We start from the raw sequence: 18,692 nt of genomic DNA, 5'->3' as shown, positions 1-18,692 counted from the left end.
CAGATAATGAGAAATAAAAGCATGACAGTTGAAATAAAATGTCAATTTCTTTTCTTCCTGGGAGTATATATGCTTCTCCTAACATAAATCTATTTTACAGAACTTCATTCAAGTACCTTCAAAATAATAAATACACAGTCAGTCCTAAGGCAGAATAATTACTTTCATAATATTAAAACTCCCGAGGTAGGTCTAGAAGTGGGTATATATATTTTGGGAAGTTGATAATACAAAATAGTGGGTTTTAGTTGGCAAACTTAAAAGTTAGGAACTATCCTTTTCCATATGTCAAAGAAGGATCCATGAATCTGAAAACAAAATCTGTACCTCCACCCCACAATTAAGTAATTTCATATTCTTAAAGACTTTTCCATAAAACTACAGTGATGGGGTTTTGTACAGATTTTGAATACTTTTAGCTGATAAAGGTATTGCTAAATCAGTAATATCAATGGGAAAGATAGGAGTCTGTTTTCTAAGTTTTATTTGGCTGGTTTTACTTCCTGACCTTGAGGTTTTTGGGGGCAGGGGGCATTGTTTCCTACAGAGAGGTTCAGATTGTCTTCTCTCTATCTTTTCCTCCTCATCTGGAAACCATGATGCAAATTTTGCTGGAATATTCAGTTTTAAGTACTTGAATGTATGTGAGCAATGCAGCAGATTTGGTCTCCTAGTCACTCCTCATCCTCTTTTTGATCTCTCCTAGGAGACCAGGTAAAATAAGTCCTGTGGTTAGACCAATGGGTTTGTGCATTTTTATTTGTATGATGTATATTTTCCTAGCTTATAGTTTCTTAAGAATTCTGATTTTTCTAAGGTATGAGCAGACACGTGAGATTTGCTAAATTTGAGAACTTAAGGCACAAATATGACCTGCTTCCTTCAGTCAACACAAATTAAATAATAATTCTATTTTATATTGTATATGGAATTACATATGATGGGAGACATGGGAGCCAATTTTGAACACAAAGTTCTGGAGGGGCAGCTTCTTCACTAAATAGGGCAAAAACAAGTAAATAGCATCAATATTATAGTTATTCCATTTCAGAAATACTTCGAGGACCACAAATCCCCACATCTCAGATGGAGCAAAAATATCTCAGTTTTATTCCATTTTCCTATTTAGTCTCCTTCTGAGAAGTATTATTATTATTATTTATTCACTAGCTTTGTTTCACTTGACAAAAAGCAACATACTGTAAATAGTTATTTATAATACAGTTTTCCACAGATTTCATTATTATATTCAAACACACAAATTAATTGAAAAAGCTATTAAAGACACAACACAGAATCTGTGAAGAAAACATGCTCCTTTTAGGGATATACTAGTAATGTTTGAAAAAAACCCATTTCCTAAGAAAATTTCATGGAAAGAAGCAAAAATGCCACAGATCAAATGACTGATGTCCAATTCACAGAACAGTATTAACACATCTGATACTTGCCTCCTCCCCTACACTAATTATGCCAATACTGGGTCTCCTAAGATTACTCCTTTACTTTATTGCCCCTTTTCAAACCATATGTATTAATAAACATCACACAACTACTTACCAGATTTTGATCTTCCATGTGTTGAGTTAGGAGCAATGGTAAGAGACTGTGGCTTAACTGGATCTACTGGTACAGCATAAGTGCCAGCACTTGGAACTTGGATGTAAGGTCCTACTGCTGCCACCCTTCCTGAGGCACTCAGGGATGACTGGGGTGATGAAGTTCCATTAATACGATTCAACTGAAAATGATCAGACAAACTGAAACGTGAATGTCCATTTCATCTAGATCTTTCCCCATGAACAGGGTGGTCTAAACCTAGTTACCTAGAACCTTGCACTGTCGCTAGAACACCTTAGTAAGTAAGTTATCATACTCTATATGCTTCTACAAAAAGAGAAAAAAAAAAGGCAGTAGAAAGCACAAATTTTGTTCCTTAAAATCATCACCTCAAAAATAAAATTTCTTAGTCACAGCACATATATCTCTTGTACATACCTTTATGTCTCTAATGTCTTTCACTGTGTCTTTCTCAAACAAACGGTCTAAAATGAGTTCTTAAATGATCAAATATGTACGTGACGGGTTTTTTAAAGCAGTAACTCCAGCTAGTAATACATATGGAAATCCAGAATTCATCTTTTAAAATCTTTTTGAAGCTCCAGACAACTATTAAGCCTAACTTTATCGAACTGTTGATATTTCTATCCATTTTCCATACTGGAAGATAAGTATTTCATAAACCCCAATTTTTTAATGCATTAATGCTTTTGAACATGTAGCACAGAGTCATACTTTCCTTCCTAAAAATAGAAACTTTTCTGATTTTTAATAATATTATTGTCTGTGCCATAAAGAAAGATATAAGGAAACATATTCTGTCTTGCAGTTTTTGGATACCTATGAGAAACTTTAAGATAGTTTTAAGAGACCTGCTACTTTTATCATAGATAACTGTATTACTTGAGTGGAAAAAAGTGAGATTCTATGTACTTTTACAGGCCCTTGATAAACTGAAGTGTGGCCCTTTTAACAGTTTATCTTACAGGAATGTTTTCTTTTTGACGTGCCTCAACTTTTTTCTTGTACAGTCGTTCGCGCAGCTCATTGATTCGTTTGTCCATCATGGCCACCTCCATATTGCGTTTGTTTAGGAGTTCTTTCTGCTGCTGGAGCTTGGAGTTCTGCTCCTGGTTAAGCCTGTTACGGATCTTCAAAAACAAAAAAAAAAATAAATCAAAGCCCCACTTGTTAGGGCAGTTCTCATTCCATCTCCTGGCAAGTTGGTTTTTAATGTAGTGTTAAAAAAACCCAAAGGAATTTGGATCAACAATTTGTTCTGTCTCTAATTTATGCTTCCACACATCCTGTCAGGAACACAGTGGAAAAAATATCCTAAAAGAACTAGTGGATGCCTATTAAATACATACAGACTGCATCCCAGTTATAGAAAATGGACTGAGGAATTTGGCAGAAAGACATTTCAGAAAATTCTGCTGTGAAGACCTAAATCACAGAAAATGTTTGTTTAAAGTTATGCTTACCCAAGGCAGTAGAAATGCCTTACTAAGTGATACAAAACTTTTAACAGAAATTATACTATTGATTCTGTTTCCAGTTCCACATGAGACTGAGTGATGTCTGGAAGGGGGGGTTAACTGAACTGCTAGTGCAGGGACTGGGTACAAATGTTCCTCTCTGCATGGGGATTAAACTGAAACCTTCACAGCAGTTTTCCAGTAGATTAAGAGTTTATGGTTTAAATCAACCATGACACTCTTTATAATTATTTCTCTTGCTTTGTCATTGCCATTTTTTCACACCTTCAGTAACTCAGACATTGTCTCAGTGTTCCCATTTTCATGGTAATGTGACAAGAAAAAAACACCTGAGGCAAATTTAAGTCTTGATAAACACATATGGGATTGCTGTGAACCACACTTCATCTATTGAGCATCTTTGTACATAGAAATACTCAAAGGCAGATATGCCTAGAATAAACAGGGAAGAGGGAAAAGAAAAAAAAAAGGACACTTAGTCCTAATGCATGCAAACAGGATTGATTAATTTCTATGCTCTATTTGCTCACCTAAATAAACGAGACTAATTTTGAGATTTAAATTAGTTTTAAAATATTAAATATATTAGAGCTGTTACCTTGATCACAATAAAGCACATGAGAAAAAAAAAATCCCTCAAAATCCTGATACATTAGCACACACTTTGACAAAAGTATCCAGTTTACCCTGAAATTAAGTATTCATGTGAGAACTACCCTCTAGATATAAAATCTTCTTGCAGGAGATATACGATATTGATGCAGGGAATACTGTGTGAATATACTGCAACTATGTTGCACTATCTAGTACAGGGAATATAGTGCAGCTTGCATTTTTGATTACTCTATTAAAATGTGTTCTTTAATTTCTATGCATTTTGTTTATTTACACCACACAATATAGCTATATTTTTACAATATACTTTTAAAATTATAGTTGTGTCTCCAAGTTAAGATGACATCTAAGTGAGCTTGCTATACCTGGATCAGTGCAAGATATAAAAGTACCAAAATTAGTTTCACAACAATTTTTTGAGAGAGATTAGAACAAATAATAAATTACGTGGACTTTCAGTATTAGGGGCTGAGAAATGCCCTTCAAAATACCTGCTCACTTTGTATCATTATGTGTACAACAAAATAACATAGTTTTTAAAGTTAATGAAGTTCTTTCTGAAAAAAGATTGTATGCCAGCTACAAACTCACACATTAACAGCATTCCACCACACCACTTTAATGAGTTGTAACAGAACCAAATTGCCACTCACAAGAGTAATAATAAAACCGTTACAATCTACAGTTGTAAATCAAACAGCATCTTTCTGTTACTTACCTGTAGCTCTTGATACAACTTTTTTAATTCTACTGCTGCAGGCCCTGTCATTTGTCCATTGTAAGACTGAAACCCATTCAGTTTCCCTTTCCTTAAATCCTCCAGTTGCTGAGTGAGTTGATCCACTTTTAACACTGCAGCCTGCAGCTCCTGCTGCTTTTCCTGGAACATGGCACTTATATGCTCAATTTCAGTTGCTAAAATTAACAAGATAAAAATAACAAAAAAACAATTAAATAAAGCAGAAGTTGTTAATTTTTTAATTCTACAAATACTAATAAACACATCACACTAGCTTTACATCTAAAATATACATAAAATATTTGTATTGCAAATTTGCTAGCAGTCATAATATTTCCTAATAGTTAGAGAATAGACTTATTTTGACTTTATGTTTGACTATGTAAAACTAAAAAAAGGCTCTGTCACGTACAAATTTCATGGAAACACAGAACCTTCATAAAACAAAAACATTGTACCTGAAAACCTGCTCCAATGCTATACTGACTTACAATACAGCATTATTTGCTAGTCATGCAGAGCACAGTAAATTAAATAAATTAGGAGTTCCACATACACAAATTGCCATTCATCATCTTGCTGTAGTCCACTTGCCCTCTCATGGCACGGATTTTTTTCAGCTTTGTCTCTTGGGTTTCAACACGTTCTTTAAGTTTTTGAAGCTTTTCACTTTCAGAAACAGATTGCTGCTGGCGACGTTCTTGCTGCTTCAGGTAACGCAAACGTTGTTCCTGACAAAAGGGGGTTGTAAACAAGAGGTATCTGTCACCCATTTATTTAAAAAACCCACAACACATCAACTTAGAAAACCCTATCATTTTGACCAGGTTTTCTACTTCCATAAATCAAAATCATATTTTGTTGAAATATGTAGCAGTCCAAGAAAAAAACTGTTTGACATCAATTAACAATTCTGTTTTAGAGCAGACATTCAAGATTTATTTTTTTAGACAAAAAATACCATATTTACATAGATATGTGAATACAGCCCTAGTTTGAACACTCATTCAAATACATCTGTGATGCTTCCTCTGGCATTTGTTTTCTGCCACTGTTAACAGTTTTCTTGCTGTTGGCAAAATAAATTTCCAGTGCCATTACCCAGCTTCCCAAAGATGACAAAGTATGTCTAACAGACCATTTTAAACAAGATGACCTGCTGTAAAAAAATGTTCCAGTTCTAAATAATAGTTCTTCTGCTGGGCACACTAGGAAAAAAAAATCTTTTTTGTATTCTTTCCATCAAGAAAGAACAACAGAATCAGTAGGATGACTACTAGGTACACCAAGCATCAAAGGCATGCTGTATAATACTTCAAACAACATCAACAACGATGTCAAAACGATTAAGCCCCCTCCCCACTCTGCAAACATACTTAGGTTCTTCTGTCTCTGAGACTTAGAAATGCAATACATAAGGATTTTTAAGGATTTGGCATGTTCTCATTTCACACTACTATTACTGTAGTGGAGCAAGTAAGCCACTAAAGATGAGCATGGGGAGTTGAGCCTGTTCTACCATAGATCATGAAGGAGGCCACAAAAGAGAGATAAACAAATCCCAGCAATATTTTTATAAAGACACATGACATAGGTTGTTCCAGCAGTATTTATGCCAAAAGACTGTGCACTGCCTAAGCAAAGATTATTCTGGTAAAATAATGAATTTCTCAAGCTATTTCTTGAGCTTAACTGAAATGACTTAGAGTGTTTTTCTCTATCCACAAAACTTATGCCTGCATATATTGAAAAAATTGGTCTGTATATAATTATTACCTTAGCAACCAACATTTGCTGTTGATTTTCAATCTGTTGCTGTTGTCGCGCAGCCATATCTTGCAGCTCAGAAAGAGTGAGCTCAACACGTGGGTTCCCAACCTGCAGAACAGAAAATGTTCCATGAATGTGTCCATGTGCATTAGGGCATTCTGACCAGACAACCTAAACCCCACTCCTCATAGGAAGTTAAAGGCTCCACCCAAATCCTCAGAGAAAGAGGAACAATGGGCACCTGTGAAAGACTGAGGAAGATCAGAGCAGAAAGGAGGGACACAGATTATAGGGGTAGAAAAAAGCAAAAAGTAGATGAAGATGAGAACACTAAGAGACAAAACAAGAAGAGAAAAAAGAGCCCTTATCCTACATTTAACTCCTCTCAGTTCAGATGTCTGGTAGCACTGGCACACAGTTCCGGTAAGGCACACATGGTAACACAGATACAAACAGGTATTTTAGGCAGTAGGGGAATCTGAAGCTGCTTTCCTTTCCTAATATTTTCAGCATAACTGCCTTGGCAGCTTAAACTGCTGGTTCACATTATTCACCTAGAACAGGACAAGACCACATGAGAACCCTTAGATAAAGGGTCACTAAGCTCACATTCAAAGATAGTGAAAATTCTTATATATTTGGGCCATTTAGGGTAAGGATCTATGAAACAGTCCGAACTAGTGAAAAAAAGGTAAAGCTGATCCCCTCCAAATAAGTAACTGACTATTACTTTGAATGAAATGCAAAGGAATTAGCAAGGCTTCCTCCCTCCTTTTGCATTTCAAGCTAACACAAGCTACAAAATTAGGATAATAGAGATACAAATTATGAAAATTCTTTAAAATTCATACTATGTGTGTGATCAAATCTCATGTGTTTTAAAAAATGAACACATTGTTTCAGTATATCCATAATTCTATCAATAAATATGATTTACATTTATACACTAAATTATTTCAACCACATTTTTTTGTATGCAATCACAAGAAATAGTGCAACGTATCAAGAAAGAATTCCAGAAGCCGACACTTGTTACTCAGAAAACCAAAACTCATAACCTTAGAATTGCAGGGTTTAACCACAACTCCATAATTTCCATAAAAAGAGAACACCAGTATATGAAAAATCATGCTGCAAAGTTCAGAATAGCCCAACATCTGTTTCAAAGTATTTACATGTAATTTATTAGACCAATGTAAAGGCTGGACTACTGCACTGTAATAATTCAGTAAACAATGTGATTTTTTCACCAAATTACAGGACTACACTATTAGTAAACCAAATAAAAATTACATCACTTGCTACCCCAAATACATTCAATACTGGTGAAAAAAAAAGATATTTAAATATTTTGGATATATTGATATATAATACTGTTTCAAATGCTTATAAAATGGAATGACGTTTGAACATTTTACTGACATACAGAAAAAAAAATAAACCCAAACAGAAACAACCCCCCAGTGCCCCAAATGGATCACACATTAGATTGTAGATCTGATCACACCTGATCCCATAGGAAAACTGATTTAGCTGCTCTGCTTTTCTGGGCCCACCCTACAGATGCCCAGTGATGTACCGCCTGCAGTACTTGTACTTAACTCTCAGAAACAGCTTTTTGACACCACCTTATCTCAGCCACTTTGAATGGCTTTTTTCATATTTCTACATCAAACTGATACATAAGTATCAGTCTCCAACCGATGCACAATACAGAACTGCTTCTTTAAGCTTCATTTAGGAAAGGAAAATACTATTTGTTTTTAGAGTAACCGAATTACATTTTTTCTACCTGAATTAATATTTCATGTTGCTGCATATAATTCTTCAAGTAAGACAATCACTTCAAGGTCAATCATTAAAATGAGCCAGATTTGGATCACTAACTTTTAAAGCTGCTACGTCTTGGACATGTGATATAGACATGTCAGCTAAAATGTTTATCTAGATAAAGTTATTGTCCATGTTTGAACATTTCCCACTGAGTAAGTTATGAAGTGAAATTATAATGCTTACTGGAAATGACAACTGAAATTCCTCTTACTAGTCAACATGAAAAGTTTTGTAGTAGAGAAGTAGTTAAAAGCTAAAAGTAGTTAAAAGAGGTGAAGTCCACTCAAGATACTAATTTTCTATTTCAACACGGGAAAAAAAATTGAACTTACTAGTGTTTACTTTTTTTATTAGCATGACTTATGCAGAGAAGAGAACTTCCCAATATTCTTTCAGGGAAAGTAACTTGTACATACTTGTGGCCACCGAGAGAGACATTAATAATTTTATTATTAATTAATGACTGAAAGGCACTAATTGGCTAAAAAATAAGGAAGCTTCTCCAAGTGCCATTCACAAACCAAAACTGGCTTACTTGAGACAAGAAAACAAAACAGAAAACCAGATGCTGCTCCCAAAACACGTTCAGGCTCTGCTGACTTCAGCTTTCAGGACCAATTGCCAGAAAAAAAATAAACTTCTACATCCGCTTCTGCTGGGCTCTGCAGGCAGTTCTTAAAAGGGGCTCAGAATGGCATGAAGGCTTCCCTCTGGACCACTGATTTTAAAAGTTAAAAGGGGACTGTGTGTGAATTAATACTATTTTCTCCATGCACATATGTGCTTTTTCAGAAACATGCAACTTGCATCAGACTATGCATAGCTTTCCCAATGTTTCCTTTCTTTCTGCTTTACTTACCAGTTGAAGTTAAAAACATTGATAGCTCACTTTATTTCCAGTAGAAATTTTGAGTATAATACTGTCCAAGAAACACAGATGTTTTATTCTAAGTAATCTTGTTAAAAATATATCCAGACTCAAAAAGTGGTATCTGTATAGAGATTGTGAGCATTTCAAAGTAAAAATACCATTTCGCCCCATGAAAATTAAAGATTTGCTAAATGGATAATGTAACCTGGAATGCTAAATAACAATAAGAAACTGGTTAGTAAGAGCACCAGAAACTAACAAAAAACTCCCAACCTAGTCAAATCAAAGAGCTCAGAGGTTTTACTGCTCTAAACAGGCATATTTGGAAGTCTCTCTCATAATGCCTGGCATAAGTATTGTATTATTTTGTATCATGTAAAATATAGAAGATGAATTTTAAGATTAATGCAAATATTAGTGTCTCCTTGAAGAAGCTATTAACTACTGTAAAATGTTCTATTTAGAATGCCTAATGTCTAAAAACCTTTTACAAATGGCAAAACACAAGAACATGGGAAACAGTGATAATTAACCATTTAAATACAAACACCCTATGAGAAATCTTTTAATGTTCACCTCACTGAATACCAATAAGTATCCCTTTCACTTCAAGAGCTACACTATACTTAGGAGAAAAAAAAAGCAACAGCTGAGGAAACACAGCCTTGAACCTGTAACTTCACTCGCTGTTTTCTCCTTTTCATCCACATGGCAAAAGCAGTAAACAGGGCAAGCAGAAGTCCTCTTCAACATCAAATCAATTATTTTCGGATTGATCGTCGCTGGTTTCAGGTCTGCAAATCAGCATAGCTTCATTTTTGAAACAGCATGAAAAACACTGAATCCTTCTCTTGTCGAAAATCAATTAGTTTAGAGCACCTCATATTAGCTGAGTCTGCTTGTAATTATCTATATGCAAACACCACCACAGAAAAAAAAGTCTGTCTCGGTTCTTCTCCAAAACCTCAGGCTGTGCCCGGCCAAGACAATGCTGCGTTTTCAGTTCTTTAATGAGGTTGTTGGTTTCTCAGATTCTTAAGTTTGTGCTGTTCCTACTGGTTATTAATAATTCCATCCACAAAGTCAAGACACTCACCTCTCATAACAAACATGAGCCTATCACATTGAAGGTCCGGATCTCCTCCTTTCTCCTGCAGCAAGGGAACCAGACCTCCCTACAGAACTGACTTCTGAAGGAGGTACTAAAAAGCCACTACAAATACCTACTCCTCCAGATTCCACAGATTCATTTGCTACATAGTGATACATCAAAGCAGACAGTTTTGCTGAATTGTAAATTTCTTTTCTTTGATTCACAGCAGCATTTACACAGGGATGAACTCCTAAATGAAATGCCGTAGAGCAAACACTGCATTATTAAGCACTAAGGAAGTGTGATGTATATCTCACACAGGCAACAATAATTTACACCTATATTCACCAATTTCTTAATATCGACCAGGTTCTTAAAAAAAAAAATATTTATGTTATTTAACATGCACTTTAAAAGGGTGTGATGAAAGATAGAATTTGTAACAAACTCGAGTTTCAGCTTCTGACATCACCCTCCTACTACAAGCTAATATTTTACCATTTGATGATTAATATTTTTGAGACAGGTAAGATGAATAGTACAGTAGTAATTAAACACTTTGGGAACCAGTTTACAAGCAGCCTCAAAACAAATCATACCATAGGCATTTAATTAAGGAAACAAAACTCCTTTAATATTTATTTCTACATATTAGTCTTGCCACTCTGAAAATTTATTTTCTTATTCCTCCTTCCTTTCTACACTGTTTAATATCACAAACTCCTCAGTCTACATACTTCTAGGCTATTATGAATGGCTTATTCATTGGCAACTCACAATGGTAAATGAAAAATTGCACCTGAACTCAAAATATTCCTTTGACAAGCAGGATGTACTGTAGTCAAGGGATGGAAGCAGTAAGGGCAAATTCCAGTGGTTTTCTGCCTTTACTCCCAACAGAAAACTCTCTTTTAAGAGGAATCTAATTATGTCAATATAAAAATAAAAACCCCATGAGACCAACCTTTTGAATAGATTATTTTTTAAAAGATGGTAATTGGGATGTGGTCTGATTTTATGGGGTTTTTTTGCCTCCGTGCTTAACCCATGAAGATACTTACTTTTGATAATTTTCTAAATTTGCACTAGTAAAATAGTTACTTTGAAAATAATAATGAAATATACACTAAATCCACATCTGAGACTGTTAAGACTTCCAAAGAGCTTTAAAGGAAAACCCAAATATTTAAAAGCTTTACAGGCCACCATAAGGACTGGTGGTCTCATGCTTTGTTTCAGCAATACCCAGCCACTCAAATAGCCAGTGTAAAGCATAATGTAACCAACTAATTGAAAAAGAAAAGCAGAGTAGTACAATAACTTACTAATCGTTTCCTGCATACTATCTCTTCGGATCTTTTTCTATGTTTGCAAGAACCACCATGTCATTAGCTTCCCTTATCTATTTCTTCCTTCTTTTTAGTTCACACCCATCTCCCACACAAATCTTCTGAAGTTACCTTCCCAAAATCCTGCACGAGGAACCACAGACTCAAGCAACTCAAGCTGCCTGAAACTGGCCAAGCTCCACCTCTCCTGTGCATACTCTTGCATGCTCAATAATGTACTATGAACTCTCAGGTATTTTCTAGTCTTATTCCTATCATTCACCCCCATCATCTCTATCCTTTCTCTCTCATTTAGTACCTCTCTTCTCGTACTTTGTTCCAGCACTCTGTTCCTCTCTTGTCACAGTCAGAAACTAATGTGAGGTTAAACCATCAATTGCCAAGGTCACTGTCACTTAAAATGTGAACAACCGGCACATAGAGTCTAAAAAGTCTGTGCCTTAGCTTTTACTGTGGAGCCCAGAAGAGCTGGTTGTGGCTTTGGCCATCAAAATGGCAACCCAGAAAGTTTTTGCTTGTATTGCACTACTTTGAATCATCTATTCATTTATTTAAAAGTCAATACAGTGCAGCTACTGAAGCTAATGCAGAAGATACCCCACCTGCAGCCCAGCTCCACTGTTTATTCTTTACACAGGCTGCCACTCTAAAACTGTTATACAGATAAGGAAAAATTTGCCTTTATAGCAAAAAAACCCCCAAACCCCAAACAACAACCCCAAAGAAACAAAACCCCCAAACCAAGAAAAACAACAACCAACCAACTACCCACCCAAAAAACCCACAGAAAACAAAAACTCAAACAACCCAACCCAAAACAAAACAAAAAACCCAACCCAAAACCAAACCAAAAGGGCAAGTCCTCCATACCTTCCTCCTTGTGATAGTAAAGGTAACCATATCCTCAAGGACAGAAAATGTGAAAGAAACACTCTTTACCCAAATGAGGACAACACCAGCATACCAAAGGCTGAGGGGGTGGGGACACATACTTATCACTAAACGAAAACCACACTACTATTAGAGGCAGAAACTGCATGAGAGAAAAATTCCCAGAAGCAACAACTTTGAGCTTGTCAAGAATTTTTGTCCCCCATGAGGGCTTCATTAAGGAGATACACAATTTTGCTATGGCAAAAAGAAAACATCTTCACCACCAATAAGAGACGACAGCAGAGGTGAGAAAGATGCTGCAAGTTTCTCCTGAAGGCTAAAAATGGCTACATGGAAATGCAGAATTAATGCCTGAGTTTCACTGCACATAGTGAAAGACTCAGCCTTCTATAATCCACAGCATTTAAAGTTGCTCTTCCTAGGGCACAGGAGGGAATACAATACGTATCTCCAGACAAGGGATTTACCTTTGCAGAGCTGTCAAACCCCAGAAATCTATAGAGCTACATGACAAACAGAACTGGCAGATCTGGAGCTAGTAAGCATGTGGGCAAAAAGGGAATGAAGTGTATTACTTAAATGAGCCTTTCCCCAGAACGAAGCAGAATGACAACTATAAAATGGAAAGTGTTAGGCTGGAGTGCTCTCCAGCCAATGAATTCCAGACTGAGATCAGCACTCTGACAATTCTCAGCCTTCCCAAACCACGGAGCTGTCGCCACTGTGGGCCATCCCCACGCTTCCTCCCCTGTTAGCATTTACAGCAAAAGAACAGCAACTCTGCCTGAAGAACTCCAAACTGCCAGAGCAGGAAAGAAAAGAACAGCTTGCTTTGCCTGCTGAATCTACCAAAAGACTTCCTAATTCTCCAGTACTAACTTGGACACGAGTGGCAAAAGCCCAGATGTGTTCCATCTTTGCCTTAAGCCTCGTTTAAAATAACGAAGTTTGGAGTATGCTCTAAAAAGCCCACTTGGTACCAAAGCTTTAAGGGTTGCTGGTGAGAATATCCAAGACACACCTTGGGTACCTGTCCTTGGCAAAACAGTAGTGATGACGAAAATAGATGGAAGATACATGAATTTATTATATCACTCCTGCATCAGATAGGTCTTATATGAAAATATGTTTATAGGAGGAGATGGAGCATCTGCTGAAGATTAGTGATTCAGACCTCTGTATACTCCTGAAATATATTCACCCTATATATATATATATAATCAAATTAAAGGATTTTAATAGATTTTTGATGACATTTTCCATAAAACCTGATCACAGTGACACGCACAACAAACAACTTGAAAATCCTTTGTCTAAACTCATGTGTAACACTATAAAAAGTCAAAAGAAAGTATCTGTTTTTATTTAATCTAAAATTGAGTTTTTGCTGATCTCGACATGGATGACATTATTTCCAGTTTAGTGGCTTTATCCACAGCTCAGCCTTGCATTTTTTTAATTGGGTCAGAAACATGCCGATAGCAGAAATCCATTTTAAAGAATCCAATGACAATAGCACGTGCCTTTTTTTAGCTTAATGGAAATGAACAAGCTAATTAAACCCAGAAAAGATACCGAGAATATTGGGAATTAAAGAAAAATCCACCTAGTGTGTGCTATCTCATGACAATAAAATAATCCTGCAATTAACATCGCAAACAGAATTGGGTAATTTTACCCCCAAATGCTATTATAGAACATTATTGTATCATGCAAATACATACACTAGCAGTTTCTTACAATGAAGTTCCTTCAACTGCAACAGTTTGCTGAAAAATGTCACATAATCTATAGTTAATAAAATCTTCTCTCAATCTATAGTATCTTGTTAGTAATTCCTCCAGTTTGCTGATGCTTGTGAGTCACTCCATAATAAAATGTTTAAAGTCTACTCAGTATAAGCTACAGACTCCAGATTTCCTGTTTTCCCATATTACTTTCTTGGTGAGGCTGCTCTCTATTTTAAGCAGAACAGCTAAGAAAAGACGGAACTTAAAAGAATGAAAGCAATGTTAGAATAGATTTTCAAAATTAGAAATGGATTTAAGCATATATTGAACATCTGCTACATCTGAAATAGACTGCTTATAAATTACTTCTAGGAAAGTAGCATCTGAAACTTGTTTATTTAAAGCACTACTTTCTTCCTTCTTCTTGCAGCTACTTTTGAACAGCCACAGTAATCTTAAGCATGTTTATATTAGTCTTGGCTAAAATACCCAGTAGCTGATTTTAATTAAAACATCTACCTCATACTCCTAAAAGAAAAAGCATCTTAAAAGAGATTACGCATTCCTGTTGAAATATCAGCTGTGCACAAAATCTCAGACCTTTTTATAACACCAGTCCTTTTACTCATAGTGATTTTGAGTCATAGACAAGTTACAGTAAACACTGCAAATACACTGTCTAGATCCTTTAGAAATGGTCTTGGAATTATATTCTTCTGGGTCTTTTCTAAAAGCAACAGCTTATTCTGATAGGATTGCTAAGGATGCTTAAGATGCAGTCATTGTTAGTCTGAACAATATGTTTAGCACCAATTCTGGGTTTATTCTGCCCTTAACTGCTTCAATATAAAGTTTTTCTGTGATGTAATACTGCTCATATGAGAACAGCATAACAGAACATTTCTAAAACCCAAAAGCACTGAAAATAACTGTAACTGAAAGATCTGTTTTGACCTTAGCATATGACTTGTACTTCCCATTAACTCAAACTGTCACAAGCAAAAGCTGACCATGACATTTTGAAGTAATGAGCTTTTGATAAAGTCTTAAAATGTAAGAAAGATAGCAAATACATGTAAGAAAATCTGATAAAGGGGTTTAATTCAGAGATAAGGTGTTACAAAACCCGAGCTGGTCTGCATTCCGGTCATGTGACAACTAAACCCACAATCATTTAAATTAAAGTGCAAAACAGCACTTAAATAACATGCCCACCAAAGTCCAAAACAAACAGATTTTGAAAAGTCAGTCATTACCTGTTCACTATTTTCCCATCTAATTGCAAGAGAGCACATCTTTATTTCGCAGCACTGCCCGTCAGCTGTAAACATTTCCGATGCTTCAACACGCTTCAGCTCCATCTTTCTGCTATTTTCTGTCTAACACTACTGGTTTAACAGTTTGTTGTGAACAAGCCAAAACAACAACCCTGCACATCTCATGAGTTCCTGCATAGCTTTTTTGGCTGAGTGCAATCAATAGTAGGTAGGATGCCTTTTAATCTTATTCCATATGGGACACAGGTTTCCCCAAACTCTTTATCGATATGAAAAGCTGTCTCTCTGCATTCATCAGCAATCAGCTAACGGAAAAGGCTAGTGGATTTTGCCAGCAGTAAAAGATCTAATCACGGCAAGATTAAGCCAGCTGTCAACTATAATCAGCTTGATTCATTGCACTTTTCATATTCAATGGAAAATGTTGAGCAATACACAGCTCTTTCACAGTTTTCAGGTTAAACTGAAAATGTAATACTATAGAAAATTTAGCTTTAAAAACACATAGACAATTCATTCCTTTGTACTTTTGTAGTATTACCAATGCTGGGCCAAAACTGAATACCAAAAAGATCACAAAAATCATTGATTTTTGTATGTAGTTTCACTGTTTAAAGTGACAGCAAAGCATATCACCTGGAACTTAACAAAGAGTTTCTTTATTAACAGACACTAAGATAAAAGGCAAAGAGTAGAGTGAGAATAGATACCACAATCTTATGCAAATAACCTTTCCAGTGTTTGCTATTTGCTTTTCCCTACACAATTCAGCTTTTTCTTAAATTTTGCATGCAACAAGATGAATATATGAGCCAGCAATAAAGCTAAAGCATGTGTGTAATAGCATAAATCTAAACTCAGCAAGCCAGAGAAGACCAGAACAAGCCAAAACCTAAACCTAAGGACTTTTAAATATTAAACACTACAGAAAATACTAAACCCCATTAACAACTTCTAATGTATCTACAAATCAGGATACTGTATGAGATAAAACCCCATAACTTTAAAAGCTGTAATTTACCCTGTCAAACTCACAAATGGCATGCAAGTTCACCGTCTCTTCCTTCTTTCAAGAAAGTAATTCAAGCATGATTCAGTGCACAAGACATCCAGCCAAATGGGTCTCCATAAGAACACTGAAGAACTCTATGTCCACGCACAATACAGTGACTATTCCAGCTGAATAAAGAACAGGCTTATTTTTAGCAAGCAACTAAAGGTATGAGCTGTAGAGTAAGATCATCCACTAGGAATATGAGAAGAAGAACAAGTTTAACTCCCTTGCTCCTAAATTAGCCAGAGGGACTTTCATTTTTCTCGGCTTTGATCCGAGGTAGACTGCAGGGGGAACAAACTTAACAACAATTAGATCTGGAGGCAGCTGCAGAAACAGAGAAATGGAAAGGTTCACTCGCCTGGGAAAAACGTGCAGGTGGGAAATAGGTATGCCTAGTGTCCAGAGGCAAGATGGACAGGAAACTAAATGAACAAGTCAGTGAACATGGAAAGGTGTGTCAGAGAAAGGAGGCCACAGCAGCACTGCATGAGAAACACCACAGAGACCATGGAAAAGATGAGAGCAAATACTGATCTACAAATGACAAAGCTGCACAAAAGACAGAACACTAAATGTGGACTGAAAATGAATAGCTGGCCTTGCATGGACCAGCAGAGTCTCCTGCTCTGAACTGAAAGCTGTTCAGACAGAGCAACAGCAAAAAACTCTCAAACTTTCACATTTAAGCTCTCAGAGCAATGCAGTGAATTTCATAACCAGTCTCCTATAAAGATCACAGAAATAAAGGAAAGAACAAGTCCAAACTTCCTTAAAATAATTTGATACTAAAATATTTGATTTAACTAAAAATGATACTAACGTGACTACAAAAGGATACAGCTGTGACAAAGGGCATTGAAGTGCACAGTGCAGGTGTAAGGGCTGCACAGCAACACTATAGAAAAATAACAAGTCTTTAAGTAGCATTTACTTTGAGTTAATGTGTATAATGTTATACATCAGCTGAAACACTCATTTGAAATTGTTCTAACTTTATATAAGAGCCAAGCAGCTGAGGATCTGTATGTGCAGTGACAACTGGAAGCAATTCTTCACATGCTCCATTTATTTAGAAATCCAGAGAAAAGAGTGAATTGTATTGCTCCATGTCCATATCACAAATGTAGGAAAATAAATAACTATTAATAACAAATAGTTAGAGATTAAACAAACATACAGACTTCTCCTCCTCCCCCTCCCATCGATATCTGCAACTCGGTATCGCTGTAACACTGCAAAGCCATGAGTGAGGAAAAGCAAAGCTAGACCTGTAAAAACAGGAACTAGAGGTAGACATTCAGCAAGGGGTGCAGTTTAGGTATTTTCTCCTCTGCAAAATGGGAACACATCTGTTGATTGTTATGAACTAGAAAACCATATTCAGTTCCTGTAACTTGTTGAACAGAACTCTCTTTGATGCCCAGAAGAGCAGCAGAACTATAAAATCTGTATACTGCAAATAAGTGTGTGTAAATGCCTGTATAATACAAGTCTGTGTACTGTGACTCTCATACCCACTGTCATCTAAACAGGTAGCTGTTACCTAGAGTGACAGATTAAAAATTATGTAACTTCATGGAGAAGACATGAAGGAAGAGAGTCCTTCCACAATGTTCCAAGTGTGTTACAAGAATGCTCCCTTGGTCCCAACGACTCAAATAATCCTTAGATTCCTCAAACCAAACTAAGTCAGATGTTAAAAGCGAGTCTTAGTCAAACTAATGCTAATATAATTTAAATTGTAACAGGAAAATAATCACAGAGTAAGTGCAATGAAACCTATGAAATAATTTATAAAATCTAAACATATAGTAACTTTGGCCATTATGGACTCAAATATGTTTGAGACTGCACAGGACAAGTCAAAACAGAGTTTTTATGACATTCCAAATCAAAGAAAGATGTGATTTTGCCTAAAGGACTTAAAAAAGGCCTCAGAGGGAGGCACGAGGTTAAGAGCATTTGAATTTCCTACATTTTCACAGAAATTCTTTCTATGGGATCACACAATTATTAGTCCTGTGGAGATGTTCCCCTCCATAACTAGCCTTTACTGAGGCATGACAAGACTCAGATTTCTAGTCCAGCAAGAATTCAAAAGCTATTTGTATGCATTAAAATTAGCTTTAGACTGTATTTTTTTCTGCTTTCTAATTTAATTTTTTCCCTTAAATCCTTTAGTTGGATTCGTTGGGGTTGTTCTGTTTTTTGAAGAGCAACATACTGCCAGCTGTCTGGAAAACAGTTCAGACAGACTTAAAGAACTCTATCAGTCAGTAAAGAATCCAAACTCTACTAACTCTGACCTAGGAATCTGATGCTGCAAAAGGCTGCTATAGGGGCAGCAAGGCTCCCCTCTCTGACAGGTAAGCAATTTTTAGAATCTATACTTTATACAAGGGAAC

At 36.1% G+C, this 18,692-nt stretch overlaps 1 protein-coding gene across 5 annotated transcripts in view; it reads right to left on the bottom strand.

Moving 5' to 3' along the window:
* The window catches only part of PPP1R13B (protein phosphatase 1 regulatory subunit 13B), a 69,756-nt gene that overhangs the window by 11,863 nt on the left and 39,201 nt on the right, over positions 1 to 18,692 (bottom strand). For 3 of the 5 annotated variants that reach the window (XM_066321685.1, XM_066321683.1, XM_066321687.1), the window contains exons 5-9: positions 6,190 to 6,291; positions 4,970 to 5,144; positions 4,393 to 4,589; positions 2,547 to 2,711; positions 1,561 to 1,741 (exon numbers count right to left, since the gene is read on the bottom strand). In XM_066321685.1, coding sequence (XP_066177782.1) covers positions 1,561 to 1,741; positions 2,547 to 2,711; positions 4,393 to 4,589; positions 4,970 to 5,144; positions 6,190 to 6,291 — 820 coding nt within the window. The remainder of the gene's footprint in view (positions 1 to 1,560; positions 1,742 to 2,546; positions 2,712 to 4,392; positions 4,590 to 4,969; positions 5,145 to 6,189; positions 6,292 to 18,692) is intronic. The other 2 variants (XM_066321684.1, XM_066321688.1) reach the window with 1 other exon arrangement.

This window comes from Sylvia atricapilla, chromosome 6 (assembly GCF_009819655.1).
Source record: "Sylvia atricapilla isolate bSylAtr1 chromosome 6, bSylAtr1.pri, whole genome shotgun sequence".
Taxonomy (NCBI): Eukaryota; Metazoa; Chordata; class Aves; order Passeriformes; family Sylviidae; genus Sylvia; species Sylvia atricapilla.
This window is presented reverse-complemented; position numbering and strand designations above follow the sequence as displayed.